Below are 19,221 nucleotides of genomic sequence, written 5' to 3'. Positions count from 1 at the left end.
GATTTCTCTGGACCAGTTTGGATTCATATGAACGAATGAAAGAATACTGTGTACTATGGACTGATCAAGACTGAAAGGGAGTTTTTCTTGAACTTTGGTGTTCAGAAACTTATGCAACTCAAACTAGATTACCTTTAAATCCCAAACAAGCTACTAAATGAATAAACCAAGGATCTGAACAAAAAAGGTAACATCTGATTTAATGTCACTGATGAGTAATGAAACCTCAAAATAATCTCCATAGCAAAATATCCTCCAAAGGCTGCCACTCACCAACTAAGAATCCTAGGACACAACAGACACTTCCTCACCAGCTAAGAGGTAAAAAATAAAAACAATGGTCCAAGTCTCAGTCTATTATCTATCAAATCCGGCTCCCCTGCTGATCCCGGTCCTCCCTCCATTCTGGATATGGCTTCAGACAGGGTTAGCACGAATTTGGCCCAGCTCCTGAATAACATTCTTACGTCAGGTATCTTCCCCACTTCTTGTAAGAAAGCTTGTATATGGTCCATTAAAAAAAGCCCTCACTAGATCCATCCAAGGTCAAAAATCATAGGTCTAGATCTTGCTTACCCCTCCCGGGTAAAATTCTAGAAAGATCATCAGTAGCTGGCATACTACTTAGAATCCAATGACCTCTTTGACACCACCCAACATGGCTTCAGACCACACCGCTCCACAGAATCAGCCTCAGTCAAGGCCACCAAGGAGATACACGAACAGCTGGATGGTAGGGGAGGGCTGTCCTCATCTTACTGGACCTCTAGCAGCGTTTGATACTGTTAACCAACGGGTACTAACGCTGAGGCTGAAGTCAGTCGGAATTAAGGGGACGGCTCGAACCCTGCTCACCTCCTTTCTTAGCTCTAGGGAACAGAGGTTGTGCTGGGGTAACCTTACATCGGAGGCCTCTTCACTCCCTTGTGGAGTTCAGCACTGTAACCGACCCTGTCCAACATCTACGCCAATCCTCCGGCTAAGTTGATCAAAGCACATGGGTTCTCGTCGACAACACTCAAATAGTCTTATCTATATCTTCTAGTGCAGAAATAGTGGCTAGGATGTTTCACATCTGTCTGAAGCATATTATTGGGTGGATGCATCCGAATTATCTTAAATTGAACACAGATAAAATGATGGTGGTGGGGTTTGGAAAAGGATTATCACTATGGAATCCTCTGTGGTGGCCGGCAGAGGCAGGACGTTGTCCTGACCCCATTGCAAAGGTCAAAAATTTAGGAGACATGTTTGATGAGCAGCTTAATTTTGCAGGTCAGAACAATCTCCTGACCTCCTCCGTGCTTCTTCCTCCTAAAGATCCTTTGCAAAATTCTTCCATTCATTCCTCATGAACTCAGAAAAAAAGGCAATATAGTCGCCTTAATTCTTTCTAGAATTGATTATTGTGACGCTCTCTTTCTTGGCATTGACAAAACGCTAACTATGAAAACTTCAGTCTTTGCAGAAAAATGCAGCAAGGATGCTGCGCCACATCCCGAAATTCCCACCTATCTCCAACAGTATTCGGGACCTCTATTGGCTTCCGGTCCAGCAAAGAATTGAATTCAAGGCTCTGTGTCTGATGCATAAAGCACTATACGGTGGGGGGCCTCAGGACCCACAGAAACCTTTCCTGGCATGTCCCTCGGTGGAACCCAAGATCAGCCAGTAAAGGACTGTTTAGGTATCAAAAATTCAAAGGGTGCGATTGATGGGGGTAAGGGGTCGGGACCTGGGGGGAGGAGGGGAGGGTTTTCGGGGTGTGGAGAGAAGTCTCTCCCATTGGGGAGCCAAGCTCTTGAATACGCTGCTGGTTGTAACTAGGTTACAACCAAATATACTTCCGTTTAGGAAAATGCTTAAGACCTGGCTATTACTGTCCAAGAAAGAATGTAATACTTCCTTTTCTGGAGAAGCTCATCGCAACTTGTCACATTTAGCGCCAAGACACCTCGGCATTCGCGCACTTTACAAAGGTCTTACTTACCCTCGATTGAGAACGAGGATTGAAAGTAAAGTTTCTTTACCCACTGTGGGATATTCACCAAAGTTCATGAATAGTAAACAGAACAGCAAACTTCCATCCCAACGCTAGGAGAGTAAAGGAGCGCATGAGAGCGATTCTAGTGCGGTTTTAGGATGAGCAGAAAAGGAGGGCCAAAGGATTTGTAACACAAAATTAAGATCGTACTGAGGAGAGGAGGTGGATTTCTGTATCATTACAAATCCTTTACCAAGTCCCTCGATAACTAGTAAATCACTGTAGTCAGTAGAACAGTAAAGAAAAACACTTGTGTGGGGCTTTTCCTGTGTGACCAATGGAGGCTACAGGCTAAAACGGACCTGCAGGTAAGACTTACGGCAAATCCATTTTTTCTTCACACTTCGATGGAACTGAGGCAGAATATCTTGTTTGTTTGTTTGCAGAGTTTTATATAGCGCGAACTAGACCCGAACTGAATCAGGTATCAGAGCGCTTTACATATTTTTCCAGTTACGCTACATTTTACGTTTTCCAGTTACTTTCATTTTAGGCACGGGGAGATTAAGTGATTTGCCCAGAATCACAGGAGGTTTTGGCGTCGTTACCGAGCCTCGAACCCAGATCCCCAGGTCGAGCGCCCTAGCCGTTAGGCCAACTCCTCTCCCCTATATCTTGAAGGGAGAAACTCTAAAGGCGGTCTCTTCGATAGTTTGTGAAAGCCCACACCGTTCTGCTAGAAGCTTGAGTGTCCACTCCAAAGTAATTCAGGAGGCAGATAGTTCAATGATGAAACATTGCGGTGCAAGATCTTGCCCCACAGTTCCTGTGCGGATGTTCTAATAGGGAAAGCACATCCATATATGAACCGGCAAAGGCCAGTCTATTCCAAAGTAAGCAATATTGCTTGGGATATTTGAGCTATACAGTCGCTTTTGATCTTTGAGGCACCAAAGGGGAAACAATTAAAATGTCCCTAACCAATCAGGGTCTGTCCAACAAGACTGGCACATCGATGCAGAGTTTTGGAAGTGGATAGGTTCGATCACTGCAATTGGTTCTATTTTGTGTTTACCCCAAAGGTCAATTAACAGACGCCATCATTGAGGAAGTATCCCTCTCCCCCGAAAGGTGAGACGGTGTTCCTGTAGCAGAGAACATATGTTTACATCGGAAGGGTTACAGACCTCGGACTTCCTTTACTATTCAATTGTCCAACTGCAACCGTGCCCGCTTGTAAGGAAATGCCTCTTTTTGTATCGTTACTCCCCTATTTTTCGACTGATGATGCTGGCTTTTCGACTCCAAGACTGCACTGACGCCTACTATCTAGACCTCAGGCCCAGTGCCCTGACGTGCATGTTGAATTGGCTATACCCAATTGGAAACGACTAACTTATCTGTAAGTCCCAAGTGAATGGTACCCTCATACCGTGGGCATGTAAGATAGAGGGGTACACCCCCGGGCGTGCAGCACTCATAGTGCCAACCAGGAGGTGCCCCAGGTAAAACAAGTGCCCCAGGCCGCCAGTGCAGACTGGCAGTAAAATGTATATCATATTTGAAGCGAGAATAAAGGCTCATATGAGGCAGTGCAAACTCTCCCTCTGGAGCAGAACACCTTCCATACCCACTAGCCGAGCACAGCCATTTTAGCTACTTCTGCACACAGTGTAGGTCATACCTAGAGGACCGCTGACAGAAGGACACAAGGGCCCACTATTTTGCAAAGCCGCTACTTGACACTTGAGCACTACGGGTGACTCGATCCTCCCCTTGCAGGTGTGTTATTGGCGCACTTTATGACATTGACGCATAGAATTTACATAATGCAGATCTGAGGAATTGGAAAGTATCACTTATTGTGAGAAAGTGCCATCTTTCTTGCATGGTATGCCCCCTCTTTTTGCTGAATGGCTGATATACTTTGACTGAGTGTGCCCTGGGTTCCTGCCAACCAGGTACCCTGGGCCTGTGTTCCTGCCCTAAAACTGTGTTGAACCATAAACCCAATTGGCATCTCTGGCCACCTGTCAGCCCCTGGTAAATGGTACCACAGGTACCCAGGGCACTGTGACCAAAGAAGACCCCTAGGGGCTGCAGCACTTATTCTGCCACCCTTAGGGGCCCTGTACCTTAACACACACACACACTGCCTTAGCAGGCTGAGTGACTCTGTGCAGAACTAAACAGAAAGTCGACATGGCACACATCCCTGTGTGCCATGCCCACAGACCCACTGCTCTGGCATACCTCAGTCACCCCTCTAGCTGGGTGCCCTATGCCAGTGGTGTGGGCACAGGTGCATGAGCCCTGTGCCCCTACAGCACCCAGGGCCATTCCTGGGCACTGCAAGCGCAGTGATGCCATTAAGAGTATATGGTGCTGGGAGGTTGTCATTACGAACTCCTCAGCACCATCATAGCTTCAATGAACACTGACAAGTTTGATATCAAACTTCTCAGCACATTAAACCCACACTGATGCCAGTGTGGGATTTAATGTAAAATGCACTACTGAGGGCATCTTCGAGATGCCCCATGAAAACTAACCTACAATCCATGTCTGGGCTGAGTGGCTGCAGAGGCTGCCACACAGCAGACATGTTGCTGGACCTCTGGGTGGAGAGCCCCGCGCTCTCCTGGGCCTGCAACAAAGCACATCCTGGGACGAGGTGCCAAGCCTCATCCCCCAGGATGGGCAGAGGAAGCTTCCAAGGCATGCCGCCTTTGCGAGCTTCTCCAGGTCACTTGTTGTACTCAGCAACTGGCCCCCACCAGTTCTGACCCCTACTCTGGCAGGAAACCCTACGTGAGGAAAGGGGGTTGACAGCCTGTGCCAACTCCACCCCTCAGGTGGGAGAGGGGAGTTGAAGCACAACTCCGGGCTCCGGCCATCTTGAGGATGGGGAGCCCTGGCCAATCAGAGATAGGCTCCTGCCCCCCTCCCACAGGAGAGGAGCCGGATAGGGGGTGTACTCACGCCAGGACAGGGACCCATTGGTCCCCGCCCTTATCCTACCTGTAATGCCCCTAAATTTAGTATTTAGGGGCACCCTGAATATTCCTTCCTCAGATCCAGATTCGAAAACAAGAAAGAAGATCAAGAAGAAGACCCGCCGTGCAGATGCTAACAAGGACGACACCAACAGACTTGGCCCCAGCCCTACAGGCCTGTCGATCCTTGAACCTGCTCCTGCTAAATCCCAGCATCTAATGCGGACAGCAACATTGAAAACCCCGGAGGACCTGCCTGCCTTGAACCTCTTAAAGACTGGGACTCACATGAGCAGTGGTTCTGCTCAAACAGCAATACCTCTGGTGCCAGCCAGGAACCGCAAATCCAGCACACACTGCACCCGCCGAGCCCGGCCTGTTCCTGAGTGGACAAAGACCCGGAGGACATCCCCCTGGTGATTCTGATCTGGAATCCAGTGCCCAAGGACCCTCGACGACGACCCAGACAGCACCTACAGTCTCAACAGGAGACCCCTCCAACCGCAACCAGCAGAGGGAAAGATTTCCCCGACGTCAAAAGACACCCCTGCACGCAGCACCCCCCGTCCCCAACTCCTGGGTATCTACCTATCCTCCGAGATCCCAACTTACCCCTCAAAGTGTTGGTCGCTCCTTAAGAGTCGCCGTCGTCGAGCCTGCAGCCTTTGTTCACCGTCCAAGATCTCCATTCCGTAACATTGAGCGCTCGACGGCTCAAAAGCACCCTGCACCCAGCTGCCCGAGGGGCCCTGGCAGTGCAACCTTTGTCCTAATCCACTTCCCCATTCGCCCTGAGCAAGTGACCCGGAGCCCAGCTCCCACAGCCGCGTGGCCTGCTAGCCAGCAGCCACCAACCGCAGGCCCCCTGCCTCTCATAGGATAACCTTGGGCCTAACTACCTCTGCACCCAGCTGCCCCTGTGCCTCTGAGGGTGTAGCAACTGTACCAACCTGACCCTGGGAGACCCCCGAGTCTATGCCTGGAACCTTAACTCTGCCAGTCGAAAACTTACCCCAAAGCTGAGAACTCCCTTTCCTTCCATAGGGTAAGATTGACTGGTTTCACTTGGAAATTCTATTAAGTGTGGATTTCTGGAACTTTAAAATATTCACCTAAAATCAGCTGAACGACGAATTCCGATTTACTCACCGGTTATCAGAAGAGAACCCAGTGCTGCATCTTTTAGCCCAGCACGGACCCTGAAAAGTAATTTCAACCGTACTTATCTGATCAGTAACTTGTATTTCCTTCCATAGGAAACCATTGTCTGGTTTTCACCAGAAAAGTTTCCAAGTGTCGATTTTCACAAACTACAAATATTCCTTAACCATCGCCTGTATGATTTAAACGCATTCTTTCAACTGTTTACAGGAGATGCATTCAGGATCCAACTCAGAGTAAGAAAAAGTAACGATAACACTACTTACCTGCTAAGTGAATTTCCTCCCATAGGATAATATTGGTGATTCTATGTGAAAAAGTTTCTAAGTGTCAACTTTTAAAATACAATAATATTCCTTAACAATCACTACTGTAACCAAAACGCTTTTACTCAACTGTTTACAGGAGATGTCCCAGGACTGAATCTAGGATCCAGTCCTGTGGTTAGAATTGTAATCCATAAGGTAATTAATTGCATTTAACTAGCAATTCCCATTGAGCTCAATGTGGCATTGTGTTTCAAATTGTGTTGCCCATTGCAACAACTGTAACTACTGTACTTAAAAGTCTATTGCCTATTTGCAAAGTATTTAACTAAAGTAACTCATTCTGAGAAAGTATATTTTTGATACATTGTTGGTTCTAAAATAAAACAACTATATATTTTGATACAAAACAATTGGCCTAGAGTTCAGTTCTTGAGTGTGTGAGACCATTTGCTGACTGAGTGTACATCAAATGCTTTACACTGTCTTCTGATCAGGCGCGCAACACCCATTGGGCTCACGGGGCTTCAGCCCCCCCCGTCGTGTGTGTCAGCCCGGGCTGACACAGTTTCGCGGGTTGGGGCTGGCGAGCATCTAATTGCAGCCACACCCGAGTAGTTAACAGGTCTTTGAAAGACCATTTACTTGAAAATGAGGCTTTTGAGAAAGAAAACCCGACGCAGACCTGCTTACATATGGCAGCTCTCTTACAATTAGGAAATGACGTGGGTTAGGCACGCTCTGCCATAAAAGTGGACTTGTTCATTTGGTGAGCTAAACGCACAGTGACGATTTCCTCCTTGAATATGCAGCGCATCTTGGTAAATATTTGATGGCGCTTTGGTTTCACTACAGTAGAAGGGCTGACACAGTTTCCTTCGGCAACTGTTTTGTCTTTGGGGCATTTTAATTGGAAGACGCGGGGGATGAGGTGTAAATAAATGACAGTATAATCTGTGCTGTGCCTGCCAAAACATCACATGAGCGCAGGAATGTAAAACTTGCAATCTTAGTGGCTGTACTAGATGAGGCAAAGCCTTTGCATTCATATTATATGTGAAGTGTTTGAAGTGTTAACCGTGACGTAATATTGGGAGTAAGAATAGCTCTTGTTTGCAGTCAGAGTGCTGCCACATGGGAATTATGGACTGTATTTCTGTATTTATTTTTCAATTTGCTGCAGCATGAACCAGGCCCTGTTAGGCATCAGAGCTCTACTACCATTTACACAAGATGGCATCATTGTGCCTTGGGGCCTGTTTCTTGCTGTTGTTGTGCCCGGGCAGTTAAGTGCTCGAAAATAAAACTGCAACATCAAGGCCGCTGTTAGATGTCTGGGTCTAGACAGAACGTCACAGGGAGGAGCCGGTGCATTGCCATCAGCGTCACCATAAGTGACACAACATATCTGAGGAGTGTCTGTAGCAGTGAGACATTATTCACCGAGATGATGGGGGTCCATGTCCTGTGCCGCAGTCGTGCAGATCCAAGATCACGAGGAGTGGACACGCTAGCAGTGGATAGTAACATTTCTGAGTCTTCCGCGCAGTGCTCAAACATTTCCCGCTCTGACAACACGGAGGGAATGCTCTTCTATAGCACACACTGCATATTAAGTCACATCTCGGCCATTCTTATTTGTATAATAAAATAGTTAAGGAAACATTGGCTGAGAGAAGCGACGTATTGATCGGTTAAAGGGTTTCTAGTGCGCCCTAATGGGTTTGGGCTGGCTCGCTGACTGGTCTGTGTGATGTATTCACAAGGCCCCGTGGCAGCAGAAGGAGTCTCGTATGCCACCTGACATAATATAAGGACATTGAAAGAGATCTCTCCCTGTAGGAGAAATTGACAAGGTAGCGGGGCTCATACATTGGCCTGCTTCCTCTCCCTATTGCTACCACTATCTACAGCACTCCAATGCCTTACTAAATAAATGCACAAAACAGAAGAGCTTTAAAATGACTAAACAAGGATTTCGTGATATGGTGTTCTCCTTTCTCATAAGGGGTCAGGTCATTCCATATTGTGATTGAATGTGGTATCTCTCGCTGCTTGAATCCTGCCTGCCTATCAGGCCACTTCTCACACAAGCACTTCTACAAAGGGGACTCTTTGTGCGGGTCTTATGTGGGTCCGTAACACCAGAATATGTGTTTTTAGTGCCTTCTTAAAGCAAGTCAAGTTGGACGGATAGCTCAGCAATTCTCGGAGAGAGTCCAGATCTTACGGAGTTGATTGGCACGGTCACTCTCCTCAGAGCGTTGCAACACTGCTTACTGAAGTAGCTGTGAGCGCTTCATATATGGTCTCAATCAATCCATCAGATAGAAGGGCCTGGGGCAGAAAAAGCTCTGAAGCCTTAATGTTAAAGTTGACTTGTGGGACTTTCAAAAACAATTTATCCTGAGTTACTAGATTTTTTATGTTACAGTAGAGTGAGATTCTGATGGATAGATAGAGGAGGACCAAGTACATGTATTCATCCTACAGCAGTGTATACATGTATACATCCAGCAGTCCAGTTTGAATAGGATCCCATCTTATAACTGGTAACCAGTGAAGGGCTTTAGAGCTGCTGCTGTACCATGATCGCTTCTACCCAACGCTGAGACAGGTGAGACATTCTGGCCATCTGACACCGATTGCGCCGTGAAGCTGGAGGGCCATTGTAGATGCAGTTATATTAATACAGTCTGAAGTTAATAACAGCCCCCGCAACTTCAAGGCAGAAGAGAGTGAGTGCATGACGTGTCTCACCTTTGCTTGTTGGTGGCAGCAACTCTTAATTACAAGCCCTTGCTGACCTAGAGGCATGATTTGCGTCACATTTTGGCCTTAGATACTGTCTCTGTCTTTTGCACTCTGTCTGTTTGGGGAAGTTGCGAGGAGGGTGGCTCTCTCCTTGGTTCCAATTAGGATTATAAATGTCTGGGGATAGATGGAGTTCACAAAGACACACAATGCAGTAGCATACGAACCCATATTTCACAGGGATTGCCATTGAATATAGATTTCATCATCAAAATGATATCCCCCCCAAACCACTCTGCGGAGCTTTACATTGTGAAGAGTATTAAGAGTATGTGGCTTGGGGACCACATTATGCAGCAAGGTTATCTAATTTGTGTCTAAAAAATTGCAATTTAGGTGGCACATTATATATATATTTTTTAATTTTTAGAGTTTTATATAGCACAAACTAGACCCGAGACATCGAGTATCAGAGCGCTGTACATGAGCACCAGTTTCGTTACAGATGTACACATTCATGGTTAGGCACTGGGAGATAAGGTGATTTGCCCAGAATCACAGGATGTTTAGCATCGTTGCTGAGACTTGAACCCGGTTCCCCAGGTCCAAGGTCCACCGCTCTAGCCGCAAGGCTACATCATCATTAGCTAGAAGCAACATTCTTTGTTAATTCTAAAGAATAGGTAGTAAAATGATATGGCAACTGTGGTAAATCTATAATTATGTGGTAAACCCTGCAGCCATTGTATCACATAAATCCGAGGTCCCTCGCCATTGCCCACTGTTACATCAACAATTTATTCATGCAAGTACATAAAACCTAAACATTTTAAACAGGGTTTTCAAGCTAACTACCCAACACCAAGATGTAATATAAAACTACATAACACTAATGTGTAATATGTAGCCATCTCTGGGCTCTCTCCAGGCGGGCAACGCCCATTGGTCTCAAAGGGCTTCAGCCCCTCCCCCCTGTCGTGTGTGTCAGCCCGGCTGAGACAGCGTCCCGGGCACAAACACAGCCACACCCGAGTACTTCACAGGTCTTTAAAAGACCATTTGCTTGTTAATGAGGCTTTGTTGTTTTTTCACCCCTTTTTAGAGAGCCCCTGCATCTCCACTCTGCATACTGCTGGAAGAATTAGCCCCACCCGAAATTTTTTCTTAGCCCCCCCCGAAATTTGTCTCTAGTTGCGCCTCTGCTTCTGATAGTGCCTCACTGCTCGACCAAGCTACCACTTTAGAGAGTAAGGTCAGATTGGACTTTCGCCACTGCCAAACCTCTGGGGACTGCCAACTCTGTACACACTGTACCTTACTTTGGTCCAGTATATACAGAGCCACTTTCTTACACTTATTTTATGTTGTTTTTAGGTCTCGCCTACGCATTGCGCATGCGCTGCTTAGGAGACCTTTAGCCGTCGTGCAGCTCTTTTTCAAAGCACATACTCGTGCTTGTGGCGGCATACAGCTTGCGGGAGTGCGCAGCGGCACGCCACAAGCACGAGTAAGTGCTTTGAAAAAGAGCAAATTGCTCGCCCCAGCGTGCACGCACCACTTGGGGGTACACCCCTTCGCCTCCTCTCTCCCACTGCAGCCTGCACGCCTTTTTTGTAATCTTTCAGCGAAAGGCACACGCGCTTGTCTCTCTGAGCTTACGTTTCACCCCTCTCACTCTCGTCATCTTTCACTTTCCCTCTCTATTTCTTTCGTCTCTGCGTATGTCTTCTTCCTGTCTCTTTCTCTGTGTCTTTCCTCTTATCTGTCATTCTCTCCGCCTGTGTCTTTCACTTCCTTTTCTCTGCCTACTTTCCAATCTCTCTCTTTCTTTCTCTCTCTAGCTCTCTTTGCTCGCACTTCCTCTTTTCCTCTCAGGCACGCTCTACTGCAGTCAGTCACATAAGGTGCTCCTGGTACTGCTCGGTCACCTAGTGGTTTGTAGGTGGCCTCTGTCGTTTCTAAAGAATACAGTTTATGGGCTTAGACGCTCCTGTTTTATTCTCTCGACTGCTGCTGCGGATGGAAGAGGTCTCTGCTGTGGCCTCGGCGGATGGTGGCGGCTCGTACATGCTTTAGGTATTAGTCAATGTGCTTTAGTGAGAGTCTACTCCAACATTTCACTCTTGTGAAGACCACATGCAAATCTATCATAAAATGGTTTCTTTAGGCAAAGCACACCCTTGAATGTTAATGCAACCATTGTTGTGAGAAATTTAGAGTCAAGCTACTTCTTCATGCTTTCAATTCTACAAGAAGCAGAGGGTGCTGTAGGGAATAGTAAAAGAGCGGCTAAGTGCCTAACTTTTGGATGAATAGAAGTGCGGACCCCTGTTAGAATCCTTGGCTTGTTTCCATTCTGCAATCCTGACCTTAGCCACTTGTCATTGGTGTCACTGCCCCCCGGGTCCGGAGTGGGCACACCCCGCTCTCTCATCTGTTCTTTATGCCCATACTGCTAATAAAGGGTAAGCTCATTGCATGAACCCAAAGCTTGCACTAACGTCTCCCCTCCATCATAAGACAAATGCTTGATTTACTAAGAAGAGTCCTATGGGATTCAAAAGAATGTGATTTGTACTTGATCTGGTCAATGGAGACTCATTCCATTTACACTCTTATCCAAGTTATTGATGTCATCTCATGACCTAGAATCACTTTCTTAACTGAAACTATTCTTCAACCAAAAGGATCTAAGATGCCCACGGAAATAAATAAATAGCCTGTTCAATCATATAATCAAGATTATTACTCCTATCACCGTGATCCCTATACCTCCAATGCCCAACACCCAGCCCTAAATGAAAAATACCACGTCATCCTTCTTGCCCAGTCCTTATGCCACCGAGGCCTCCCTCCCTTTAAAAAGGCGCTTGGTTGTTTCATTATTGAAAGTAAATAGTAACCTTCAAGTCACTGAAGGAGAGCGCATCAGCAAAAGAGAGCTGTGGTTTGAAAATACAGCTCCGTCTTTTACTGTCAGCAGGTCTTGTGCTTACTTCTTAGCCTTGTGGCTGTGCCTTTGATACTGCATGGAAACAATGGCAACGTCTCGCTATCATGTGCATGGGGCCAGTCTCCCATGCAAATTAAACAAGCATTGGCATAGCAATAGATCTCGCCTTGGGGACCTTATAAGTATTTAGTTATGCAGCACAATATCCTTACTGCAACAACATTAACTGTTGCATGGCTAAAAACGTATAAGATCCCAAAGGCGAGAACTATTGGCTATGCCAATGCTTGTTTGGTAATGCAAACATAAGTGTAAAAGACCTGCTGTTTTAAAATACTTTTCTATTTTCTTTGTAAGTGTAATGGTTTTTATTTACTACGCACTTTAGTAATAAACTTGAATTTGAGCACAATGAGGGCATGAGAGCAGGCCAGGTGCTTCTTGGACGCGGGGTACTGATAGGAGAGGGTCAACGTCATGATCGCAGAGTTAAACTAAAGACAATTTAGTAAAATGTACAAACTATTGACCAAAGAGATCTTTAAATGGCCTCAAAGAAGAAGGGACCTGCCGCCAGTTGAACAAACAAAAGAAAAACCTGTCTAACACTTTGCTTAGACTGGATTTCAAGCGGACAATCCGTGTAATGGCTTCACGGGCATGAAGTAATGGGGGCTCAGATTAATACTTACAATCAGTTATTTAAACCTGAAATAACAGAAGCACTGTTCACTGAGCAAAACAGGAGTGAATCTGTTACTACCGAAGGATAGCTGGAGACCTCCGTGAAAGCCTGGACTCCTTCAAAAACAGTAAATAAAGCTGTTGAGCATTTGAAAAGGTCTGTAGCCAGGAAGAATCGTGCGTTCATAGCAGACCCTTTGGCGTAGAAGGACCATCTACAACACTGTTTACTAAGACACTCAGTAGATCAGTCACAGCACTCACCCGTCTCATCTCAGGATCACTCGTGTTCACCACTTTAGGCAGCAGCACGAAGATGAGCAGCGGAAGCACCATCATCATCACCTGTCGGGAGAGAAGGAGAGTTATTCCAGGCATCGCACAGGGGCCACACTTCTCATTCTACGGAGATAATACAACATGCAGGATAAAAAGGACCACAACTACAGCTCCAATGAGGAGAGACGGGGAGGAGCTTCTGGAGGCTGCACAGGCAGCAAAGAGCACGCTGGAAACAGCAGCACGCGCAGGGCAGACAAAGTATTCGTCTGTGAGCCAGGATGTAACAGCACCGCGTGATACAGACAGGACAGGCAGCAAAGAGCACGCTGGAAACAGCAGCACGCGCAGGGCAGACAAAGCATTCGTCTGTGAGCCGGAATACAACACCATCATGTGATATGGACAGGACAGGCAGCAAAGGGCACACGCTGGAAACAGCAGCACGCGCAGGGCAGACAAAGCATTCGGCTGTGAGCCAGGATGTAACAGCACCGCGTGATATGGACAGGACAGGCAGCAAAGAGCACGCTGGAAACAGCAGCACGCGCAGGGCAGACAAAGCATTCCGCTGCAAGTCGGGATACTACACCACCATGCAATATGTTGAGGACAGGCAGAACATAAGATTCAGCTGGGATACAATACAACCATGTAATATGTGCAGGACAGGTAAAACAAAGGATTCAAATACAACACAGCCATATGGCCAGGACAAGCAGAAGTATGGATTCAACGGCGAGTCTGGGATTCAACTCAGCCATCAACAATCCATTCAGGCAAAAGAAAGGATTCAATCGCAATTTAACTTTATTCGATTACTTGACCATTAAAGTACGTAGTAATAAATAAATAAAAGCATATAAAAAAATGATATTCATATTAGAAAGGATTCATGTAACATGGGCAGGAGAGGCAGCACTACGGATCAAGCTGTGGGTAGATCCCGTTATCAGCAGCCAGTCTCTGGTCGAGATATGGCTTGCAGTTGTGATTTAATTTAGGCGTTCGGAATTCAAGACCAGTAGTCTTGAGGCCAACACAAAGGATCCCAAAGGTTACCTTCTCTTGTAGAGACAGGCCATGTGAGGCTCAAATGGGCCCACATTGTGGCACGCTTTCTTGTCCTAGACTACTCTTGCTACTTCGCTCTTCATTTGTTTGCGGAACTCTTGCCAGAATCCCTACTTGTCTGCACTTGCTGCCTGGGGGGACCACGCCACGGGGATGTGCCTGCCCGCCTCCCGCCGCCTTACTCCTGATTCCACCGCGGAGTTTGGCAGCCGAGCGGAGAGTGGGCGGGGCAGAGGACCACAATCCCCAGCAGCCCTAGCGGCACCCTGACACAGCTTTGCGCGCCAGGAGGCGCTTAAAATCAACGCTATCCCCGTCTCGCGGGACGCCGGGCAAAGGGCGGGCCCTCTACGGCCCTCTGAGGCTGGGCTGGGCCACCCCCCTAACTTCACTCTTACACCCTAGTAGGTACTTCTTGACTGTTACTAACTTTTGCATGCACCGATTTCCCCTCATTTTATGCGAGTGGACTAATGCTAGAACCAGCTACGAATAGATACTTTCCAAGTGCCACCAATATTTTTCTGACTCGACGTAGCATGAGGAAGGGAACCAAAACCACTAGGATGCCCACCCTACGGTCAAATACCAAACAAAAGGTGGTTGCCCCTCAACCAGTTCCCACACTCACGGCAATTGATATAATGCTGCAACAGACCATAGGGGCAGTATCCACTGCAATAGCCAACACAGAAAGGAGGATGTCTTTACCACCGACAACACTTGAGCGTGATTCACAAGATGTAGTAGATGATCCCTCGGTAACAACCATAGACGTTACTGATGAGCTAGATCTAAGTCTCGGTGTTACTTCCTCCTTCGCTGAGCTCCCGTGTGCTCAGCCCCTCACTGAGTTAATAGGGGACATAGAAAATACCCAGCCTAATTCATGTTCTTCACAGGATGGTGGGAAGTTGAACCCAAGTAATACAGTGCCAAAAAAAGCTAGTGTAGCTTGTGCAAAAAAAAAGGCCCAACACAACACGCTAAATCACAATCTAGTGGCCCCAATTACCAATTCTACACCAGGCATACCTTGCTGGGTAGCAAATATGGTAGCTGACCTCAAGGCAGACCTTGAAGATATGATCATCGCCCATATTAAGCCACTTATGTCAAAAATTGACAGATTGACATCCCTAATAAACACTAAAGGGACGGGTCCCAATAGGCAAACGGGAAATGATGGCATACTACCTAAAGGGGGGCTAAAAGGGGGAATTACCAACAATCCATCAAAAGACAAGGCTATACAACTCACCCATTCCTCAGCTAATAAGTCTAAGGAAGCAACGCAACAACCCGTTCTGATTGGGAAGAAAGCCCCTGCAGCCCCGAATCCTAGTGTTGCTAGTACCATTCCGCAGGCCCAACCGAAGTCAGGAAATGGAAATCCCCCAGTCTCAAAAGATAAAACTGGCCAAAATTAAAAAAAAAGTACAAGCACAGCCACTCCTCAAATAAAAAACAAAGAGGAAAAGGAAAGGCTGGTACGCTTTAAGACAATCAATCTGCCGCCTGAAGCCTTGCCTTTTGTGGCTGTATTGACAGGAGTGCCACCCATGAAGGAGGGAAAAAAGGAAACCCAAATTGAGCTAAAAAATAAATGCGTACAATGGTTACAGCTAAATAGAACCCTACCTCCAAATATTTCTGGGGAAATACTCACGGTCAGAAGAGGGGAATGGATAGGCAGAAGCATAAAAATAATATCAGGGGACATCATAACTATCAACTTTAGAGACACAGCGGCAGTGAACTATATATGTAATGCACCCCCCAGTGGAACCAATACACAAATCCACCCTTTGCATCTTTCATGCTTCTACCCGTCCATACCCCAAAGGTAAAACCACAGAAATAGAATACCTATAAGCAGGGCCTATCAGCAAGTACCCCAGCAGAGTTTCCATCAATGGCAATCACCCTGGCAAGGCACCCTTGAGTTTGATCCTTTTCCATCTCAGATCGCACACTGGAATAGGTTCTGTGCTCTGGATGAGGTGGACTGACTCACATTTGAGAAAACTAACACCCTGTTATCGGACACGAGACTGGGGGAGGAAGGGTACAAGATGAAGGAAACTTCAATCTTGTGCCCCTACCCTACCTCTGCTCCAGTGTCCAGTAAAGTTCAGCCCATACCTCTAACTGCATCTTTGCTCTTAGTTGATTGTCTGGGCCCCCAAAATAATAATGGTCATGACTCCAAGGGTTTACTAAAGATTCTTAGCTGGAACCTAGCAGGTATTCATAGGAAACTGGGCTCACCCGAGTGGAATGATCTAGTGGAGGCGCACAAAATCTGCTTGTTCCAGGAGACCTGGAGCCTAGAACCACTCCATCTTGTGGGATACGTTACATACTTTGTGCCTGCAGTAAAAGCCAAAAACGGGAAGGGACGCCCTTCGGGGGGCCTGCTCATCTGGGTAAGCATTTCCCTCAATTTCCGTACAACACCTAAGCAGATTAACAGTCCAGATATCCTAGGAATTTCCTTGAGAGGTTCCCGTAGGGGGTTAACCCTCGATTTGTACAATATTTATGTTAGAGGTACTAAACATGGGTCCATGTCCCCGATAGTAACTACTCTTGAAGCAGAACTTAGAGAAAATGTTGAGGGTGCTGAAATTCTAGTTGCGGGAGATTTTAATTGTACTTATGAGCCACTCTCCACGGATGACATCATGGACCTGGGTGAGGATGACGCTAGATGGGGTATTCCAGCTCTAACCATTCCCCCGATTAAAAGATGGTCTCATAGTGCAATCCAGTTAAATGCTCTGACACTGGAGTTTGGCCTAAGAGCCACAAATGGCCATACAACTTCAGACCGCTTAGGTGCTGCCACATTCAACAGAGTTAATCACACTTCAAGGATCGATTATATTCTGTTGGATTTTAAATTATGGGGATTAGTGCAGGACATGGCAGTTCTACCTACTGTGGAAAGCGATCACAATTCGCTTTCTTTATCCCTAATAAATCCTTGGCCCAATAAATCAGCTGTATTGCCCCCTAAACAAGTCCACAAAATCTCTGTCTCCTCCTGTGGAAGACGCCTGAAGTGGAATAAAATCTCTACTGATGAAGCCAAACTTGATATTATTAATGAACTACTCATGGCCTCACAAACGGAACTGGATACTATCAATCCGGCCTTGCTAACTGGAAGGGCAACACCCATCTTTGAGGCAACGCTTAGGTCTATAGGGGACGTATTCCTGAAAAAGGGGTGTGCGGGGAGGAATATGGTACCCCGGAATCCTAGGGGTAAGCATGACTGGTATACATCTACATGTAGGCATGCAAAGTCTCTATTGATTAAGGCTGTTAAAGGCAAATCTCAAACCTTGATACAGGATGCCAGGAAAGTGCCCAAGCGAATACTGGCATGTGCAAAAAAGGAGTGGGAAGAAGAGTACTGGCGTATTCTAAAAAAGGCAAGCACAAAAAAAGACCCAAAGTGTTTCTGGGACACAATTAGAGCTAGAAATAGACCAGACAGTGACCTCATGACATGCAACATCACTAGCCAAGCGTGGGTTAACCATTTCTCTAAACTATACACTCGCCAATCAGGTCATAATACCATAGATACACCTAAGGACGACCAGGGATGGGAGATGGCCCCAATTATGACCCAAAAGGATCGGGAGGCACACTTAGTAGATTCAGACTTCTCAATAAAATAAGTAGAGTATGCCATTAGTACCATCATGCCCCAAAAGGCGGCCGGTCCGGATGGCATTCCAGGGGACCTGCTGCGTTCAGACATCCCGAAATGGGGGAAATTTATCGATTGCCTGCTTACTGCCATCTGCAGGGGTGCACCGATTCCCACATCTTGGAAAGGGGCGGAGGTCGTCCCTATTTTTAAAAAAGGTGCTAGGGACGACCCGTCCAACTATAGACCTATAAGCTTGTTGGACATAAACCAAAAAGTAGTCGGCAAGGTTCTGCTGGTTAGAATATTGGAATGGATTAACGATAATAATATCCTCTCTGACGAGTAGGCACTGGCACAATAGAACAAGCCTTCAGATTGATGCTAGTGTACTGGAAGGTGGTGGTTATAGGCAAAGGCAGTCTTTATCTCGCATTTATCGATTTAAAGACTGCCTTTGACCTTGTACCCAGGGAGACCCTCTGGAGAGTCCTTGCTGATATGGGGATACCACACTATATTCTATCGTTACTCGTAAGGCTTCACGAGAATAGTTTTGCCCAGATAAGATGGGGAACAGAGGGAGAGAAAACCAGCAGTATCCCGGTAGAGAGAGGGGTTCGCCAGGGATGTGTTCTAGCTCCCACCCTTTTTTCCCTGTATATCAACAGAGTGGTCGAGCACCTGCTGAAAGATCCTTCAGATGAACCATCCCTGGCGGGGGAACGTATACCTACTCTTCTCTTTGCCGATGATACGCTCTTGCTATCTTAATCCCCAATGGGTCTTCAAAAACTCCTTAACAACTTTCAGTCCTTTTGTACAGAACGGGGCCTGGTAATCAATACCGATAAAACAAAATATCTTGTGATGAATCCCCCCAAAAAACCTGCATGTCCCCCGAAGTTGAATGCTGTACCTTTGGGGAGGGTAGAAGTATTTGATTACCTAGGCATCCGCTTGTCGCACAATTTGCAGTGGGCCCCTCACTTCGATAAAATGCTGTTAGCCCACAAGAGGGTAACAGGGGCTCTCCTGAAGGAACAGCGCTCTTGTGCTATTAGACCGGATGTATGACGTTACAACGCATACTTTTACAACGACTACCATTACCACGCAATTTTTACAACGCAGGATCCATTACAACGAAATACCATTACAACGCATGTATTTACAACGCAGATACCTTTACAATGCATACAATTACAACGTAAGTATTGGTAAGTTTATAATATTTTTTTTAATGTAAATTAATTACAATTAATATAATTTATTTTAATTTAATTAATTTTATTTAATTAATTTATTTTAATTTAATTTATTTTAATGTAATTTAAATGTAATTGTACTTAATTTTTACCCTGTACCCCTTGGCCCAAAAACTAAAAACTGACCCTGAACCC

The 19,221-nt window shown here is 46.3% G+C and overlaps 1 protein-coding gene across 1 annotated transcript in view; it reads right to left on the bottom strand.

Annotated features, from left to right (window-relative positions):
• Positions 1-19,221, bottom strand: part of EMC7 (ER membrane protein complex subunit 7) — a 76,697-nt gene that overhangs the window by 18,368 nt on the left and 39,108 nt on the right. Inside the window, exon 4 of the mRNA XM_078659342.1 lies at positions 13,063-13,143. Coding sequence (XP_078515468.1) covers positions 13,063-13,143 — 81 coding nt within the window. The remainder of the gene's footprint in view (positions 1-13,062; positions 13,144-19,221) is intronic.

Source organism: Lissotriton helveticus, chromosome 9 (genome assembly GCF_964261635.1).
Source record: "Lissotriton helveticus chromosome 9, aLisHel1.1, whole genome shotgun sequence".
Classification (NCBI taxonomy): domain Eukaryota; kingdom Metazoa; phylum Chordata; class Amphibia; order Caudata; family Salamandridae; genus Lissotriton; species Lissotriton helveticus.
Note: the sequence above shows the minus strand (reverse complement) of the source record. Positions and strands in the feature narration are given on the sequence as shown.